Raw genomic sequence first — 15218 nt, forward strand, 5'->3', positions numbered from 1 at the left:
GACATAAAGCAGCTGGCACAGCTCTAGCACGTTTATTGGGGGAGTGGGCTTAGAGAGGAGTGAGGAGATGGGGCAGCAGGGAATTCAAGGAGGGAGAAAGATTGTGGGGAATCAAAGGGCTACTTGGTTGGGTCTTGGAGAATAAGGGGAGGGGTGTGGAAGGTAGATTGCGTGGGATATGTGGTTGGAGACTTGGGGATCAAGACAAAGTGACTAGGGGGTTATGGTTAGAGTCAAGGATGAGGGCCTAGGATATCTGTGCAGAGTCTGGGGAGATGCAGTAGGTATCTGTACAGGTTGAGCTTGAGGGTCCTCGTTGGCCTAGAATAGGTGTCCGAGAGTGGAGGTCAGAAAAGGAGTTCAGGGGTCTGGGGGTGGCTGGCTGGGGTTTCAAGTCAGAAGATGGGTTGGAGGGCTCAGGTCGGGAGAATGGAGTGTCTGGTTGGAATGAGGGGAAGGATCCAGAGCCTTGGGGGCCAGGCTTGGATGGTCTGGGGTCCAAGGTCTGTGCAGAGTCTGGGACATTTGGGCGGGGGCGGGGGCCAGTTATGCTTGACTGGCCTACGGTGGGGCAGGGCTGTCCACTGTAATCTGGTGTCACAGAGGGGAGGGGATTGAAATGGGGCGTGGAGGTGTTTTCCTGGAGGAATCAGAAGGAAATCAAGGAGGGAGTTTTGAGTGGGGTTATATGCCAAGAAAGTAGGATCAGTGAGGATGGGGGACTGCAGGCTGAGGGGTTGTGCTTGTAGGGTCTGCAAGCTAGGGAGGTTTGGGGGGTTTGAAAGCTGGAGGGGTTGTGAGTGCGGGAGTGTCAGTGGAAGGTCTAGGTTATCAGGACTAAGTTTAGGTTGGAAGGGTCAGGGTGGGATCCCAGATTGGGTGGGCGAGTGGTCTTGGCGCGCTCAGGACATCTGGCTGGGCGGAGTCAGGTCGGCTTTAAAAGGGGGCCTGAGGCAGCTCCCGGGGTTCAGGTGTGCCCACACCCCTACTTGGTAGCAGCCGGCGGCGACGGGAGCGGGGCCTGGGCCGGCGCGGGTGCAGCCTGGATAGACAGGACACCCTCAGGGGACAACGCGGACGTCACGGCGGCAGGATCCACGCCAGGCGGCAAGCGGTAGCGACGGTGGAACTCGCGCGCGATGTAGCCGTGCTCGTCCTGCGGGAGGAGAGGCTTGAGCGGCCCCGCCCCTTCCCTATAGAGGCCCCGCCCTCCGGCCTGTGGCCCCGCCCTCGCCCCCCCGGACTCACTGGGCGCTCCTCGTGGCGCGCATGCACCTCCACGTGTTCGCCAACCACCTTGACGGAGATTTCCTCTGGTGAGAAGTGCTTCACGTCCAGCAGCACAGAGAAATGCCCGGGGTCGGTCGACACCTGCGCACAGACGGATTGTCATGGGGGCGGGGCGGGCTCCCGGGACCCAGCAAGGCCCCTCCCGCGTCGGGGCCCGGTCGGTCCCGTTGCTGCAGCTGACCCTGGCCCCCGGAACTGGGGAGTTCCCTTTCCTACTCTTAGCCGCTGAGGAGCTCTTCCCCCACTGAGATCACCCCTCCCCGTGTGATCACTGGGATTCCTCTCTCACCCAGAGTGATGAGGCCCCTTTCCCCTGCAAAGTCAGGGACCAACGCCCTCACAGGGTGAGGCCTGCCCCCCTCCCCCAGTGTCAACGACCCCACCGTCAGCGTGTCCGCTTGGATACTGACTCCCCAGCTCCCTTCCTCTCAGAGCCCCCAGGGCCCTTACTGCCTCCCCACCCCCAGCCAGAAATCGCCAAGATGCCTCTTCCCCCCCCCACCCCGGTCTCCAGAGTCTTCTTTCTACCCTCCCACTAGAGTCACGGGACCGCTTGCCTTTCAGCTGTTACTAATACTCCTCCTCCGCTTCTCAGAGTGGCCAGGCCCCTCTTTCTCAAGTCACAGGACCCTTCCTCCCCTCTGCCTCTCCAGGAGACAAAGTCACCACATACAGTCTCCAAACTCTCTTCCCCAAGGTTAACAAAAACATTCCCTCCCCTCGGGAGTCACTGGGAGCCCCACGCCCTTCAGAATGACTGGGCTCCCCCTTTTCCCGAGATTCCCTGGGTCCCCAGCCTCCTCCAGAGTTACCCTCTCAGAGTACCGCCCCGCCCCATCAGTGACCCAGCCCTTCCACTCCCCTGAGAGCTGAGACCCTCTCCAGCTCGACATGGACTTCCCACCCCCTTCAGTAATCCGGCCTCTGAGATTCCATACTCTGGGAACTCCGGAAGCCCCGCGGAGTGACCGGACTCTGCCCCCGCTCAAAGTCAAGGGACACGCCCTCACTCCCTCAGGGTGACCAGGACCCCGAGCCTTGGAAGTGGTCCGGTGCCCGCCCCTCCCTCAGGCCTGGCACCTGGGCGGTCGGCAGCGCCACGCTGGGGGCGCGCAGGTAGTAGGGGGCCAGCGCGGCAGGGCAGAGCGCAGCCAGCTCGGCCTCCAGCAGCCCCTCGCCGAAGCGCTGGTCGAAGATGCGCCCGGGCAGCGGGGCCGAGGCGCGGCGCAGCCACGACGGCTGCACAGGCACAGGGATCTCCATCCTGCTCCGCCGCCGCCGCCGCCCTGGGACCCGCAGTGCCTCTGCGTGCGCCGCCGCCTCGGATTTATAGCACGCCCTGTGTCCGCCCCTCGGCGGGCCGCCCGGGGACACTGGGAAGGTGGCCAGACTCGGCCATTAATAGAGCCTTATTTAGAAAGCCCAACAATGACTTAGCCATTTATTAAGCGCCTGCTGGATGCCAAAGAGGTTTCATTAAGATTCCCCAATTTCCCGAAAGGGAAACTAAGGCTGAGCCTTGCCGGAGTGGGGAGCACAGCGTGGCGTTTGGGATCCAAGTCCTGAGAAGCCCACCGCGGAGTTCCCAGTCCCTTTAATCCACCCCCGCCCCGCAGGCAGCTCTGGGGATGACGCAGATGGCCGTCTTAGGAGCTGATTCCCCGGTACAGGGAATGCTGTAAGTGGGCCAGGCTGTCAAGAGGACACAGAACAGACCCTACTCCCATCTCACCCGGGCCTTGGGCCCAGCCCCGCGGCAGGCCGGGCCTAAATCTGTGTCTCTGACTCAGCCTTGGGTACGCAGGGTAGCACGGTCTGCCAGGTGAGCAGCGGCCAGGGGGCACGGGCACGAACAGTCCAGGCTGGCCCCCCGGGGGCCGCGCGCCGGGGCCCGAAATAGCTCATTTTGATCCCACCACCTCGGCCAAGAGCCCAGGCCTGGCACTTGGCGCAACCAGCTGCTCCTGCAGCAAGACGGAAGTGCTTAGATGACCCAGCGGGACCCGTTGGCCGGTCCGAGTGATGGAGGGACGGCGGTTAGAGAGCGGACAGACTCCCTGATTGCCCACTGCAACGAGAAAAACCGTCGTTAGACTGGAGTCTGGCTGAGATTTCTGCAGCAAAAGGGGGAGTGGTTAGAAGACACGACAGCAAGAAGTGTATTTTAGAACCCCTCCCAACGTCGAGCCCGGCCTCAGATCCTTCCCATTGGTCCACAGGCTTGTCAATTACTGCTGTACGCTACAGTTCTCCAATCAAACACGCTCTTTCAGTCAGGCCGACGTTACAGCGAGTTGTGAGGCATCTCCGTTTGGCCACTTTTCAATTCCTTTTATTTTCCTCTCTATCATTGGTAGCCTCGGAGGCCGCTCTCTTCCCGCGCCGGCACTCCCAGAGAGGGCGGGGCCGACAGGACATTGCTAAGCGACAAAGATGCGCGCGGGGTCAGTCGGCTGAAGGAGAGAAGCAGGCGGAAGCGCCGAGGTAGCCGCAGGATGGACCGCGGGTAAGGCCGATCCCTCTTCTGGGGAACACAGGAGGCCTGGGGAGCACCGAGGGTCAGAACAACACAGCCTAGGGTCCAGTTTGCTAGGGTCCAGAGTCTCGTTCTCAACCGCACCGGAACTACAACTCCCAAGATGCTCCACAGCTTTTGGCTGCTCCAGCCTTAGACTTCACCATCCTGGGGGGCCCATAGCGTCCTACATTCCGCTAAGTGGCCGCAGGGGACTTTTCGCCTCCAAGAGTGTCCAGGGGCATCTTGGGAATTAAGTTTCTTAATTTTGAAATTGCCCCCAGACTCATGGGTGTTGTTTTTTACCTTTCTGGCTTAGGCGGAGCCCAGTGACTGATGGGGACTGCAGTCCTTCCTCCCCTTTTCTCCCTAGAGAGTGTCCCAAGGACTTATGGGAAATGCCCGGTAATAGGAGTTAGCCTTGGTTCTTAACCCGAGGTCCACTTCAAAAATCACGTGAAACGCTGCGAAAAAGACACAGATGCCTAGCTCCCCTTCTAGATATTCCGATTCTTTTGGTCTGGGGTAAGGACTGCGCCTCTGTATTTTGAAGACTCCTCCCAGACTGTATCGAGGGTGGAGCAGTTCCTGGGTTCCGATTCGAGAGTGCTCCAAGGGCTGGTGGGAATCATGCCTCCAATATCATCAGCTTGAATGTGCAGCAGTGCTTCATGGGATTTATAGTCCATTTCTCCCAGGAATCCATGGGACCTGCAGTCTGGTTCTGCCTTCCTCTTCCTATCCTCCCACCCTGACTCCACCCTCGCCCCCCACGCCTGCAGTGACCATGCTCTGCCTGCCAAACCCACTCTCCCCTTGCAGCCTGCCAGTTTTCTCCATCCAAGACAGCCCGTTTGGGGACACTCCCCTGGGTTGAAGCCACTACTGGCCTTCCCAAAGCCAGACCTGGCACCTCAAGGTGAGGACACCCCACAGAAAGTGCTGTGTGCCAGTCCAGTAGCAAAGGAGTGACGACTAGAGGGAAGGAAGACGTGATGATGGGGGTGAGAGATTAAGACAGTCCCCCCTCTCCTCCTCACAGCCCTGCCCTCATCCAGGCCTCTCCCACCTCGACCCACCATCACAGCTCCAGTCACTCCAAGCCTGTAACCCTTGTGAGATGTGTTTCCTCCCCTCCGACTGAGACTACACCTGTGTCTTCAGTCCCCTACAGGGATGACCTCAGGCCTCACTTTTTCTTCTCCGCACTTCCCCTATCTTAGACCCGGAGCCCATCCAGGACCCAGAGATCCAGGCTCCCAGAAGCTCCCAAAACTCTGGCCACAGGTCCCAACTCTCCTGAGCTGTTTGAGGAGTTCTGGCCATCCAGCTCAGGGACCCCTTCCCCACCCAGCAGCACTGAGGGACAAATTGGAGCCTCCCCACCACGCACCCTGACTGAGAGTGGGGACTCCGTGGTGGCCAAGTAAGTACCCACAGCCCTGGGAGGAAAGAAGGGTTTGGGGCAGGGGCAGGGATCCCATAATCACCATCACAACCACAGGTGTTTATGCAGCACTTTTAGGACCATACCTCATGTGTGTTATGAAGAGCTCTGGAGCTAGGCTGCCTGGGTTCAAATCCCAGCTCTGTCACTTACTTCCTGTATGATCTCGGCCTCAGTTTCTTCATCTGTAAATTGGGGATATTAATAACACATATCCCCTAGGGCTGTTTCAGCTTTCAATGAGTTATTGTCTGTAAAACCTCTGTAACAATGCCTGTCACATAGCGAGCACTTGGATTTGCAGGATACAAGCTCAGCTGCTGTAACAGAGTCTCTAATTGAGGCTTAAACAGGTAGCATTTATTTCTCCCTCATCTAACAGTCCGGGCAGAAGCAGCCAGGGCTGACAGGGCAGCCACTAGTTGAGGCGTCAGAGACACCTTCCTTCCGTCTTGTTGCTCTCCCATCCCGTGGCTCTGTGGCCCTTTCCTTCATGGACCAAAATGGCTCCCAACCACATCTACTTTCTAGAATCACGCATCCTCATATGTGTTGGTCAAGAACCTAGTTACATGGCCATAAAGCTACAGGGACACCTGGTAAATGTATCTATAGAAAAGTGGCTATGTGCCCAGTATTATTATTATATAGTCTCATATAATATTGTATTACTATATAAGAAAGGAGAATAGATATTGAGGGACAACTACCAGGCACTGCCTGGGCCTCCATAAACATTGGCTATTGTAACTATTATTATTGTTGTTATTTGGCTCCCCTCACCCGACCCACCTCCCATTCTCTGATGCTCACAGGTACATACACCGGTTCCGTCAGGCTCAGCCCACGAGCCGGGAGGAACGAGAGACTGCAGGCCCAGCCCCAGCTGACTTTTGGTGGCTGCGGCCTGAATCTCCAGACCCCAGCAGTCAGCTTGCAACAGGTACCTGCTTCAGCCCCATCCACTCCAGACTTAAAACCTTTCCTGATCAATGCCCCCAGCAGCCACTCCTCTTGGTCCCCATGATCAGTTGGGACTTCTCAGCAGGAGCCAGTGAACCAGAAGGAAGACTCAACACAGCAGTCCCAACTCTTGCCAAGATGGCCAGCGCATCAGAGGCTAAGGCTATGGCCCCCCTTGAGGAAATAAAGCAGGTGACATCCCCATCCACTCCTTCCCCTAGGTGCCTGAACTGACAGCACCAGCCCTGGGATGGAATTAGAGTCAATCCCCAATTCAAGGAAGATTAAACAAAGAAAGGAGGATTTGTTGGCTAATACAATCAAGAAATCCAAAAGTAGATGCTTTCAGGCATGGCTGGATCCAGATGTTTGAACAGTATGGGGAGGAACTCGACTCTCTTGGCTCTCTGTTCTTTGTTGGGCTCAATCTCAGGCAGGCTTTCCCCTCAGAGTAGCCAAGATGGCCCAGTAACTCTAGGCTTCCAACTTACTGACTTACTCCAGTGGAAAGAGAAGGCCTTCCCAATAGCTCCCTCTAGAGCCCCAGGGCTTCCTCTCATTCGCTCATCTTTGGATCAATCACCGTGAACCAGAGGACAGAATGTTGTGATTAGCCAGGCCTGGTCAGGAAGGTGGGGTCTGCCCTCTTCCCACAGCAGTGACTGCACTGAGGGGTGCGGATCCACAGAGGAAAACTGGGTCTCTCTTCCCGAGGAGGAGGCGGAGCAGATTCTAAGCCAGCATGTGGGGGTACCAGGTGGAGTTCAGGCCTGCACTCCAGGCCCTCTGTCCAGATGCCTTTCCCAGCAGCCTTCGGGAGAGGGCTGGCCTCTGACCCTCTCACCCCACAGAGCCTTAACACATGGAACTCATCCCTGCTGGACCTGGAGACGCTGAGCCTGCAAAGCAGAGCTGCCAGGCTGCTCCAGCGCAGGTGCCTCCCCTGCCCCCCAGCCTCCCCACTCCTGCAGCTCCAGGCCCCGCCCACCGCCTGAGACCCCTGTGGTCTCACATCTGCCTTCTCCCTACAGCAAGGCCTCTGTCTCCTCCTCCTCCTCCTCCTCCGTCAGCCCCAGTAATGCCAGCAGCTCCTCACTCCCCGTCAGCTCTGATGGCCTCTCGCCCTTCTCCATGGCCTTCATCCCTGACTCCAGCAAGGGCTCTGACCCCAGGGCACATGGTAAGTTCTGGGAGGCAAGGATCGAGGACAGTTGGTGCAAATCCCAGCTCCGCCACTTACCAGCTGTGTGACCTTGGGCCTCTCTGGACCTGGCTTCCCCAACTTTAAAACAGGGGTAATAATTGTCCTCCTCTGCTCTGGTGTGGTGAGGATGCAGTGAGTTGGTGCATGCACGGAGCACTTAGCACAGCTCTGTTACCGTAGCTAATCATTAGTGTGACACGTTCTCTCTCTGCATCCTGTCTGCAGTTCTGAACACAAAACTCCACAATCAGAAGGTTTTTTGCAGATTTGGCACCATACCTGACTTGACGGCAAAATCTGACCTAAACAGTATGAAGGATATTTATAATCTCTCTCTATATATATATCTCATTTAGGGTGAATATTCATACGTTTTGCTATGGATATTTTACGTTGAACCATATGAAATTTTTGTCTTGTAAGTAAAAAATGGCAGACTATTGGCAATTTCATATTGTTCAACCAAATACCAATGTTTTTGAGTCTGGTGTGGTGCCCCAGACCCCTGTCTGTGTTCTACATACCATGCCACTTTGCTAAAATACGCAAACTGTTGAACTCTCAAATTTATGCCCCCAAGATTTCATAGATGGGGTTAAGGACCTAGGTTACTATACCTGCCATCGTTGGTGTTACTGCTACTCTGTGCTCAGGTCCTGGGACACAGCAGTGGACAGGCTGATGCTCTCCCTGACTCCTGGGGCTCCCGTGCATGGGGACAGGGGAGTACAAGGAACAGAGAGGCGTTTGTGTGATCCAGCCCAAGCACTCACCTGTCTGGTTCTTCCCTCCTTCTAAGCTTCACCTTTTATTCATCTCTCCTTCCTGACCCTCAGTTTTCTCATCTGTAAAGTGAGGATAAAACTAGTACCTACTTCATGAATTGTTTTGAATGAATGAATACATTTATTTATTCATTCATCTAACAAGCATTGAATCCCTACTGTGTTTGAGGCACTGGGAGCAGGATTAGGGACTCCACAGGGAACCAAGCATACATGGTCCCACTGTCAGGGTTCTCACAGCAGAGTGAGTGTGGGGCAGACACTAGCTATATAATCTCACAAAGGTGAAATGTAAGCAGCAATGCGGGCCAGGCAGGAGAGGATCGTGATGCTGGGAAGTCAGAGAAGGCCTTCCCAGAAGAGGTGCTATCTAAGTGGAGACCTGAAGGATGGAGACGGGGACAAGAGCCCTCTAGCATGTACAGGAGGACTGAGATGGGAGGCAGCATGGTGCAGACAAGGGACTAGAAAAGGTGAGAGCGGGGGGTGAGAGTGGTGTGGGATAAGGTGGGGGAGACTGGCAGGAGTCAGATTACACTGGCTACGTAGGCATGGTGAGGCATGTGGTCCTTATCTTAGTACTGGGGAGCCACGGGACGTTCTGAGCAGGGAGGGGACATGAGCTTTCTTGGGTGTTAATAGACTCCCTCTGGCTGCTGTCACACCCAGTGAGAGATGCTGGTAGTTTGACTTGGGCCAGAGCCTGAGGAGCGGAGCAGAAGGAAGTGGCCAGGTTTGGAAGTAGAATCACAGATGTAGAGGGATGGGGAGGAGACAGAGGTATAAGATGATGCCCCCCTTCGCTGTACGGCATCAGATGGGGGGCTTCTGAAAGAGAATCGTAGCCCTCCTGATCAGCACTGATGAAAGGTGCTCTGGGTGATGGGAATGGTGTCTTTTTGCCCAACTGGACTGACGACAGCCAGTGGCCTTGCCCTTAGTCCCTGCTGGATCCCCAGCACAGGGCGGGGCACTGGCATGGAGCACAGTAAACAGTTCATTTTGCATTTATGCCACAAATACTGCCGTCAGGCCCTGTTCTTGACACTGGGGTATGCTAATGGCCAAACAGATAAAAAACGCTGCCCTTGTGTGGCTGGCATTGTGGAGGGAGAGATGAGCAATGAATAAAGTACAATATTTAGTATGTTAGAAGTTGATAGCGCTAAGGAGGAAAATGGCAGAGGAAAGAGGAGAGGGAGGGGCAGGGCTGGGGGCTGTTGCGGTTTTGAATGGGGTAGCCAGGGAAGGCCTCACTAGAGGTGATATGTGGGCAAAGATCTGAAGGATCTGAGGGAGTGAACCCTGGGGATACATGAGGGAAGAGCATTCCAAGCAGAGGGAACCACAAGTGCAAAGGCTTCTGCTTTTTCTCAGGAAAGAGGTGCAGCCTGCAGAGGACTCTAACCCAGGAGGCCCCTATCTGACTCTGTCTTCCCATGCTCCCTCAGCTGCAGGCGGGGCACAGACTGAGAGCACAGGCAGTAGGGAGCCAGGGAGGAGGCTGCTGTGGGGTTGGACCTGGCAAGGGCAGCAAAGGGGGGAGAAGTGGGCAGATTCTGGAGGATCCGTCCTATGCACTGCTGTAACCACAGTGTCCAGAGCGCGATAAATATCTGTGGATGCTGAAGAACTGAATGACGGCAGGTTGAGAAGCCCTGAGTGCTCTCTCCTCTCCCTCTGACCTTTCCCCGGTTTCCCACTCCAGAGAGGAGTTGGACTTTATCTGGAGAGCCTGTCCGAATAACCTTCTGGCACCCTCGAAGGGCCTGTGTGTAGGCTGCTGGGTTGCTCATCACCCCGGCCCCTGCCCTTACTGCCCATCCCTCTGCTTACCCCACAGCAACTCCAGCACCTATCCCTGCTCCAGCCCCAGTCTCCTCCCAGGCACCCCTGCGGCCAGAGGATGACATTCTGTACCAGTGGCGGCAGCAGCGGAAGCTTGAACAGGCTCGAAGAGGTCAGGGTGACGGAACCTGGGTGCTGCCCCGGACCCCTGCCCTCACTACTCCGGTGAGATGGGGAAGGGAGGAGCCTGAGGGGGCTGGAGGGGGAAGCCTAAGGGAAACTGGGGGAAGAGGAGCCTGAGGGGGACTGAGGACCGTCTAACCTTTCTCTCCCTCTCAGGTCCCTGTCCCCATCAGCCTACAGACCTCTCCTGCCCCTGCAGAGACCCCTGGTTCCCTGGGAACCCAGCCTCACTGCGTCCCACTTTGGGGCAATGTTGCCCGGCCTGGTCCCCCGGAGGCCTTCTATTTAGAAAGGCCTCCTATTCCCCCAGGGTTCTCTCCACACATCTTTTGGGGCCCCAGCCCCCCTGGGTTCTTCTGGGCCCCGCAGTCCGGTCCCTGGGTATCTCTTGGGGCCATTCCCCCTACGCCTCCCGCCTCCACCCCGGCGCCCCAGGTCTCCACCCTCGCGCCTCCCGCCTCCACCCCCGGACTCCCCTCCTCCAGCCCCGCGACCCCGGTCTCCACCCTCGCGCCTCCCGCCTCCACCCCCGCGCCCCCAGCCGCCCCCCAGGGCCCGCCCATCCCTGTGCTAAGCAGCCCCGCCCAGCCCGAGAGGCAGGGCCCCAAGCCTCGGAGAAGCAGAGCCCCGCGCCGGGACACTGCTGGCCGAGACACGGCCGGGGACGAGGGGCCCGGCCCGCAGCTCAGAGGCGCCCTGGGCCAGGTGGTAACTGCTCGGCTGTTTCCGGACGGCCTGGAGGACACGCCCCCTCACCTCGAGAGCCCGCCTCCACGCGAGACGCCGTCTGCGAAAGTCAAGGCCACACACCCCCAGACCAAGGTTTCGCCCCCTCCCTCGGAGGTCCCGCCCCCTCCGTCTGAACCACGGTTTCTGCAGGCAGAGACCCCGCCGGGTCAGTATAAGGCCAAGTCTCGGAATACCAAGGCCACGCCACCCCCAGTGGGGTCGGTGCTTTGCAAGGACAAACACAGTCCCTCGGCTGAAGCCGGGCGTCTGCAGCCCAGAGTCCCGCCCCCTCCGGCTGAGGAGCTGTCCTCGTGCGCCAGGGCCCCGCCCCCTTCGTTCAAGGCGGGGTCTCTCGAGGCTGTGGCCACGCCCTCCTCCTCTGCTGACCACGCCCCCTCAGAGGACCTGCTCTCGCAGGCCGCCAGACTTCTGGAGGCTGCCGAAGGTGAGCGGATGTGCCTGGCTGCCCGGATTTAGATGGCAGCCCAGCACCCTACGAGTCCGGCTCCCTGGAATTCGTTGTTTTGCCCCCAGACTCCGACGGCAGCGAGTTCCAGGACGACCCTGTACTGCAGGTGCTAAGGGTTCAGAGGGCAGAGCTGCAGCGGCAGAAAAGGTGACCGTGACCAGGATCTATGACTCTGGGCCTCTGAATCCTCAGAGAACCCCTATTGAGTGCCCCCCTCTCCTGAGCCCCTTTCCTGGAAATGCCCACGGCCCCAGACCCCAGCCCTGAGCACATACCTCAGCCTCTACTACCCCGGCTTTTTTCCAGGAAAGTGGAAGCCCAATTATCCCGCCTGCTGGACCACACTGAAGACCCAGGGTCTTGATCTCCTCCAGCCAGATGGCCCCCAGGTCCCCAAGGACTCAGCTGCCCAGGGAAGGAGCCTCTTTTGAGGCCGGACAACTTTGAATTGTACAAAGTCTCTTTTTCCCAATAAAAAATTTTATTTTTCATGGGACCAGCCCAGTGGTGTAATCGTTAAGTTTGTGCACTCCAATCGGGCAGCCCAGGGTTCGGGGGTTTGGATCCTGAGCATAGACCTACACACTGCTGTCAAGCCATGCTGTGGCCGTGTCCCACCATACAAAAGGAGGAAGATTGGCACAGATGTTGGCTCAGGGCCAATCTTCCTCACCAAAAAAAAGTTTTCAGATGACTAATTGTCTCTGAGAAAGGGCTTGTTCTGGAAAGGCCAAGGGTCGTGCTAATTTAGGAAATGACTCCACCCTCCCTTACACCCGCACCCCCCCCCCCCCAGTCCCTCACCATTGACACAAAATCTTTTGGTTTCATCCTCTTTGAGGGCAGGGGAGGGATTCCAGGTAAGACTGGGACTCACCTTATCTGACTCTCAACTCACGAGTGGATTGTCCTATCTCAGATGAGACCAAAGGGACTGTCCTCTGGGCATGAAGCTAATGGGGACTTCAGAGTGTTGGACAATGTCCAGTCCTCAATCCGCATCCTGCGGAGCCAGCAGCAGCATTTGGTGTGCCGATCCCTCCCTCCTTGAAGCACCTCCTTCCTCTGCTTCCAGCACCCTACCCCTCTCCCATCCCTGGTCGTGCCTCCTCATTGCCCCAACCTGTGACTGGCATGTCCAGGGCCCTGGCCTTGACTTCTCTATACTCATTCCCAGATGCTCTCGTCTGGCTTCGTGGCTCTAAGTCCCATCTCTATTCTGATAGTCCCCAAATTTCTATCTTCAGCCTAGACCTGGCCACTGAACCTCAGGCTCCTATATCCTGCTACATGCTCACCCTCCCCACTCAAAGGTCTCAGAGATGCCTCAAACTCCACAGGTCTTAAACTGGCCTCCCAGTCTTCCCCCATAAACCTGTTCCTCCCTAGCTTTCCTCAGCTCCATCTGAGCTGCTTGAGCCCAAGCCTCATCATCATCCTTCACACCTCTCTTTCCATCACACCCACAGTCAATTAACCAGCAAGCCCTGTCATCTCTTCCTTGAAGATCTATCCAGAATTTAACCCCTTTTCCCTCTTCCACTGCCCTTACCCCAGTCTAGGCTATCATCATGGTCTGGACTATTGGAAAACCTATTGTTTTGTCTGCAAATTCTTTGACACACTTCTTGTCAAAAAGTAGAGTCTATGTCCCTTCTCATTGAAACCGGGTAGAACTTTGTGACTGCCCCAACAAATAGAATGCAGAGGAAATGGTACTGCTTTAATGTTCTAAACTGGATTAAAAATGATGATACGATTTCCACCTGTTTTTTTCCTCTCTCTCTCTTTCTCTCTCTAACGCTTGCTTTGGAGCCCTGAGCTGCCATATAAAAAGTCCTGTTGCCAGCCTGGGTAGGAGTTTGGGTTACAGAGGTGCATGCACTTATCAAAACTCAGTGAAATTTGTGAATTTTATTTAACGTACAGTTTACCTCAAAAGAAAAATAAACTTTGAGCGCTAGTTAAAGATATGCATGCTGAAGTATTTAAGGGGTGGTATATCAATGTCTCTAATTTATTTTGAAATACATCCCAAAATTAATTAGATTAATGGATGAATAGAGTAATAGGTAGATGGGAGATAAAGCAAATAATGGTAGAATCTAAGTGGTGGGTATATGGGAGTCCACTGTAAAATTTTTCAAATTAGGTGTATGTTAGAAACTTTTCATAACAAAATGTTGGAGAATATATGATTAGGATTGTTTTGATATCTGTATTTATTTAAAAAGGGAGGATAGGATAGATTTCTGTTAGAAGTACTTCTGTATGTCACAGACACGGTAAATATTTGTTTAGACCCATTTTGAAAAAACCATACATTTAAATGAAATCAACAAGAAGGAAATAGCTGTTTAGATATAAGGAGAAATAAAAGATGTTTAGTAGTGGAACTGATCTAATTGGGGGTGGTGGGTGGGAGTGAGTGGGACCTAGAAGGATTCCTGAGGAAGTTACATTTCAGCTGAGACAGATAGGAATTAACTAGTTGAAAAGGGCCATCCTAATTACCATTGCTGAGTTACAAGTCACCCCCAAAACTTAGCGGCATAAAACAATCATTTTATTATGCTCATGGATTCTCTGAGTCAGAAACTTGGACAGGGCACAACTGGGGACATTTTGTGTCTGTCCATGAAGTCTAGGGGTTCCACTGGGAAGACAAAGGAACCTCCACAGCTCGGGGTGGAATCTCTGGAGCTTCATCATGCACCAATCTGGTACCAGGGCTCCGATGATCCCAAGGCTGGGCTCAGCTGGAACCATGGACTGTGGTGCCTACACATGGCCTCTCCGTGTGGCTTGGGCTTCCTCAAAGGGTAGCTCCTTCAGCACAGTCACAATGCTCACATGATGCCTCAAGGCTCTAGAGCTAGTCATCCTAGTGGACAAGGAAGAAGCTGCATTGCCGCTAACCACTAGCCCTGGAAATCACATAGCGCAATCCCACTATTCTCTGTTGGTTGAAGTTGTCACAATCCTGCCCAGATTCAAGGGGGAGGAGACATAGACTCCACATTTTCATGAGAAGAGTGTCAAAGAATTTGCAGTCATGTTTTAAAACCACCACAGAGGTTGACGGGTGGTGGGGAGGAATATTCCAGGTGGGGGGAACATCCTGTGGGAAATCCTGTGATGGGAATGAAGTCGGCAAGTTCAATGAATTGAAATAAGTAACTGTAAATTGACGCCTCCCCCAGCACTCCCTTTCTCTGATCACTGCTTAATTTTTATCCGGAGAACTTATCACCTTCTAATATTCTATATTTTTAAATATTTATTTTGTTCATTGTCTGTCGTTTCCCACTAGCTTTTGAGCTCCGTGTGGGCAGGGTATATTTTTCCGTGTTTTGTTTACTGACGTATTCACAAATTAAGTGATCAGAGTTTTTGAATGAATGAATGGACGGATCAAGGATGTACCTTCTGAGCTGAGGGTCTCGTTGAGGGCCTGACTAATGGGAGAGGCCTCTTTGAAAGGGCGTTGCTACAGAGTGTTTTCTGAGCCTGGCTCGGCCAATGGCTGGAACAATTGGGATTGGCTTTATGGGAGGCGTGGTCATGTTCTGGTATTGCCGGCTAAACATATTCCTAGGTAAGAGGAATCAAGGCTAGAGGCCGGCCTGTAATCAGCAGTAGAGGAGAAGGCAAGAATAACGTGCAGTGGGTAGGGCAAGGCCAAGTCGCAGAGTGCATAGGGTCATGTCCAGGCAGGGCACCTGAGCCAGGGAAACCGTCGAGCGGTGAATGCCCTCAGTATTCTGTGGGCGGGGTCAGGGTCAGGACTGCCAAGGTGGGGCTAGAGGATTGACTTTGAAAAGCTGCTTGGGGATGGAGAAAAG

General features: G+C 55.0%; 2 protein-coding genes across 11 annotated transcripts; one reads left to right on the plus strand and one right to left on the minus strand.

The window, feature by feature from the left end:
- Positions 1-16: 16 nt before the first annotated feature.
- HSPB6 (heat shock protein family B (small) member 6) lies at positions 17-3127 on the minus strand. The gene is made up of 3 exons (XM_008542335.2): positions 2371-3127; positions 1249-1371; positions 17-1156 (listed from the first exon to the last, which is right to left on the minus strand). Exons 1-3 carry the CDS (start codon positions 2551-2553, stop codon positions 986-988), a joined length of 477 nt encoding a protein of 158 aa, XP_008540557.1. The 5' UTR covers positions 2554-3127; the 3' UTR covers positions 17-985.
- Positions 3128-3256: 129 nt separating this feature from the next.
- Positions 3257-11869, plus strand: PROSER3 (proline and serine rich 3). Of its 10 annotated transcripts, none has more exons than XM_070632643.1 (11): positions 3392-3796; positions 4628-4809; positions 5029-5231; positions 6068-6195; positions 6301-6407; positions 7067-7149; positions 7247-7395; positions 10048-10217; positions 10332-11349; positions 11439-11520; positions 11680-11869. In XM_070632643.1, exons 2-11 carry the CDS (start codon positions 4801-4803, stop codon positions 11735-11737), a joined length of 2007 nt encoding a protein of 668 aa, XP_070488744.1. In that variant the 5' UTR covers positions 3392-3796; positions 4628-4800; the 3' UTR covers positions 11738-11869. The 10 variants fall into 10 exon arrangements, with proteins under 10 accessions (XP_070488746.1, XP_070488744.1, XP_070488750.1 ...); XM_070632641.1 differs by having other exon boundaries at positions 3562-3796; positions 6298-6407; XM_070632647.1 differs by having other exon boundaries at positions 3566-3796; positions 6284-6407.
- The last annotated feature ends 3349 nt before the right edge of the window (positions 11870-15218 follow it).

The sequence above is a fragment of the Equus przewalskii genome, chromosome 9 (genome assembly GCF_037783145.1).
Source record: "Equus przewalskii isolate Varuska chromosome 9, EquPr2, whole genome shotgun sequence".
Taxonomy (NCBI): Eukaryota; Metazoa; Chordata; class Mammalia; order Perissodactyla; family Equidae; genus Equus; species Equus przewalskii.

What these genes read in the sequence shown, in the direction of transcription:
- HSPB6 (XM_008542335.2), bottom strand. Translation starts at nt 2,553, where the DNA reads ATGGAGATCCCTGTGCCTGTGCAGCCGTCGTGGCTGCGCCGCGCCTCG. An exon ending in TGGCGCTGCCGACCGCCCAG is followed by an intron (nt 1,372 to 2,370) that starts GTGCCAGGCCTG and finishes GTCTGTGCGCAG; the next exon opens with GTGTCGACCGACCCCGGGCA. An exon ending in CGCGCCACGAGGAGCGCCCA is followed by an intron (nt 1,157 to 1,248) that starts GTGAGTCCGGGG and finishes CTCCTCCCGCAG; the next exon opens with GACGAGCACGGCTACATCGC.
- PROSER3 (XM_070632641.1), top strand. An exon ending in GGGGACTCCGTGGTGGCCAA is followed by an intron (nt 5,232 to 6,067) that starts GTAAGTACCCAC and finishes TGATGCTCACAG; the next exon opens with GTACATACACCGGTTCCGTC. An exon ending in CTCTGACCCCAGGGCACATG is followed by an intron (nt 7,396 to 10,047) that starts GTAAGTTCTGGG and finishes CTTACCCCACAG; the next exon opens with CAACTCCAGCACCTATCCCT.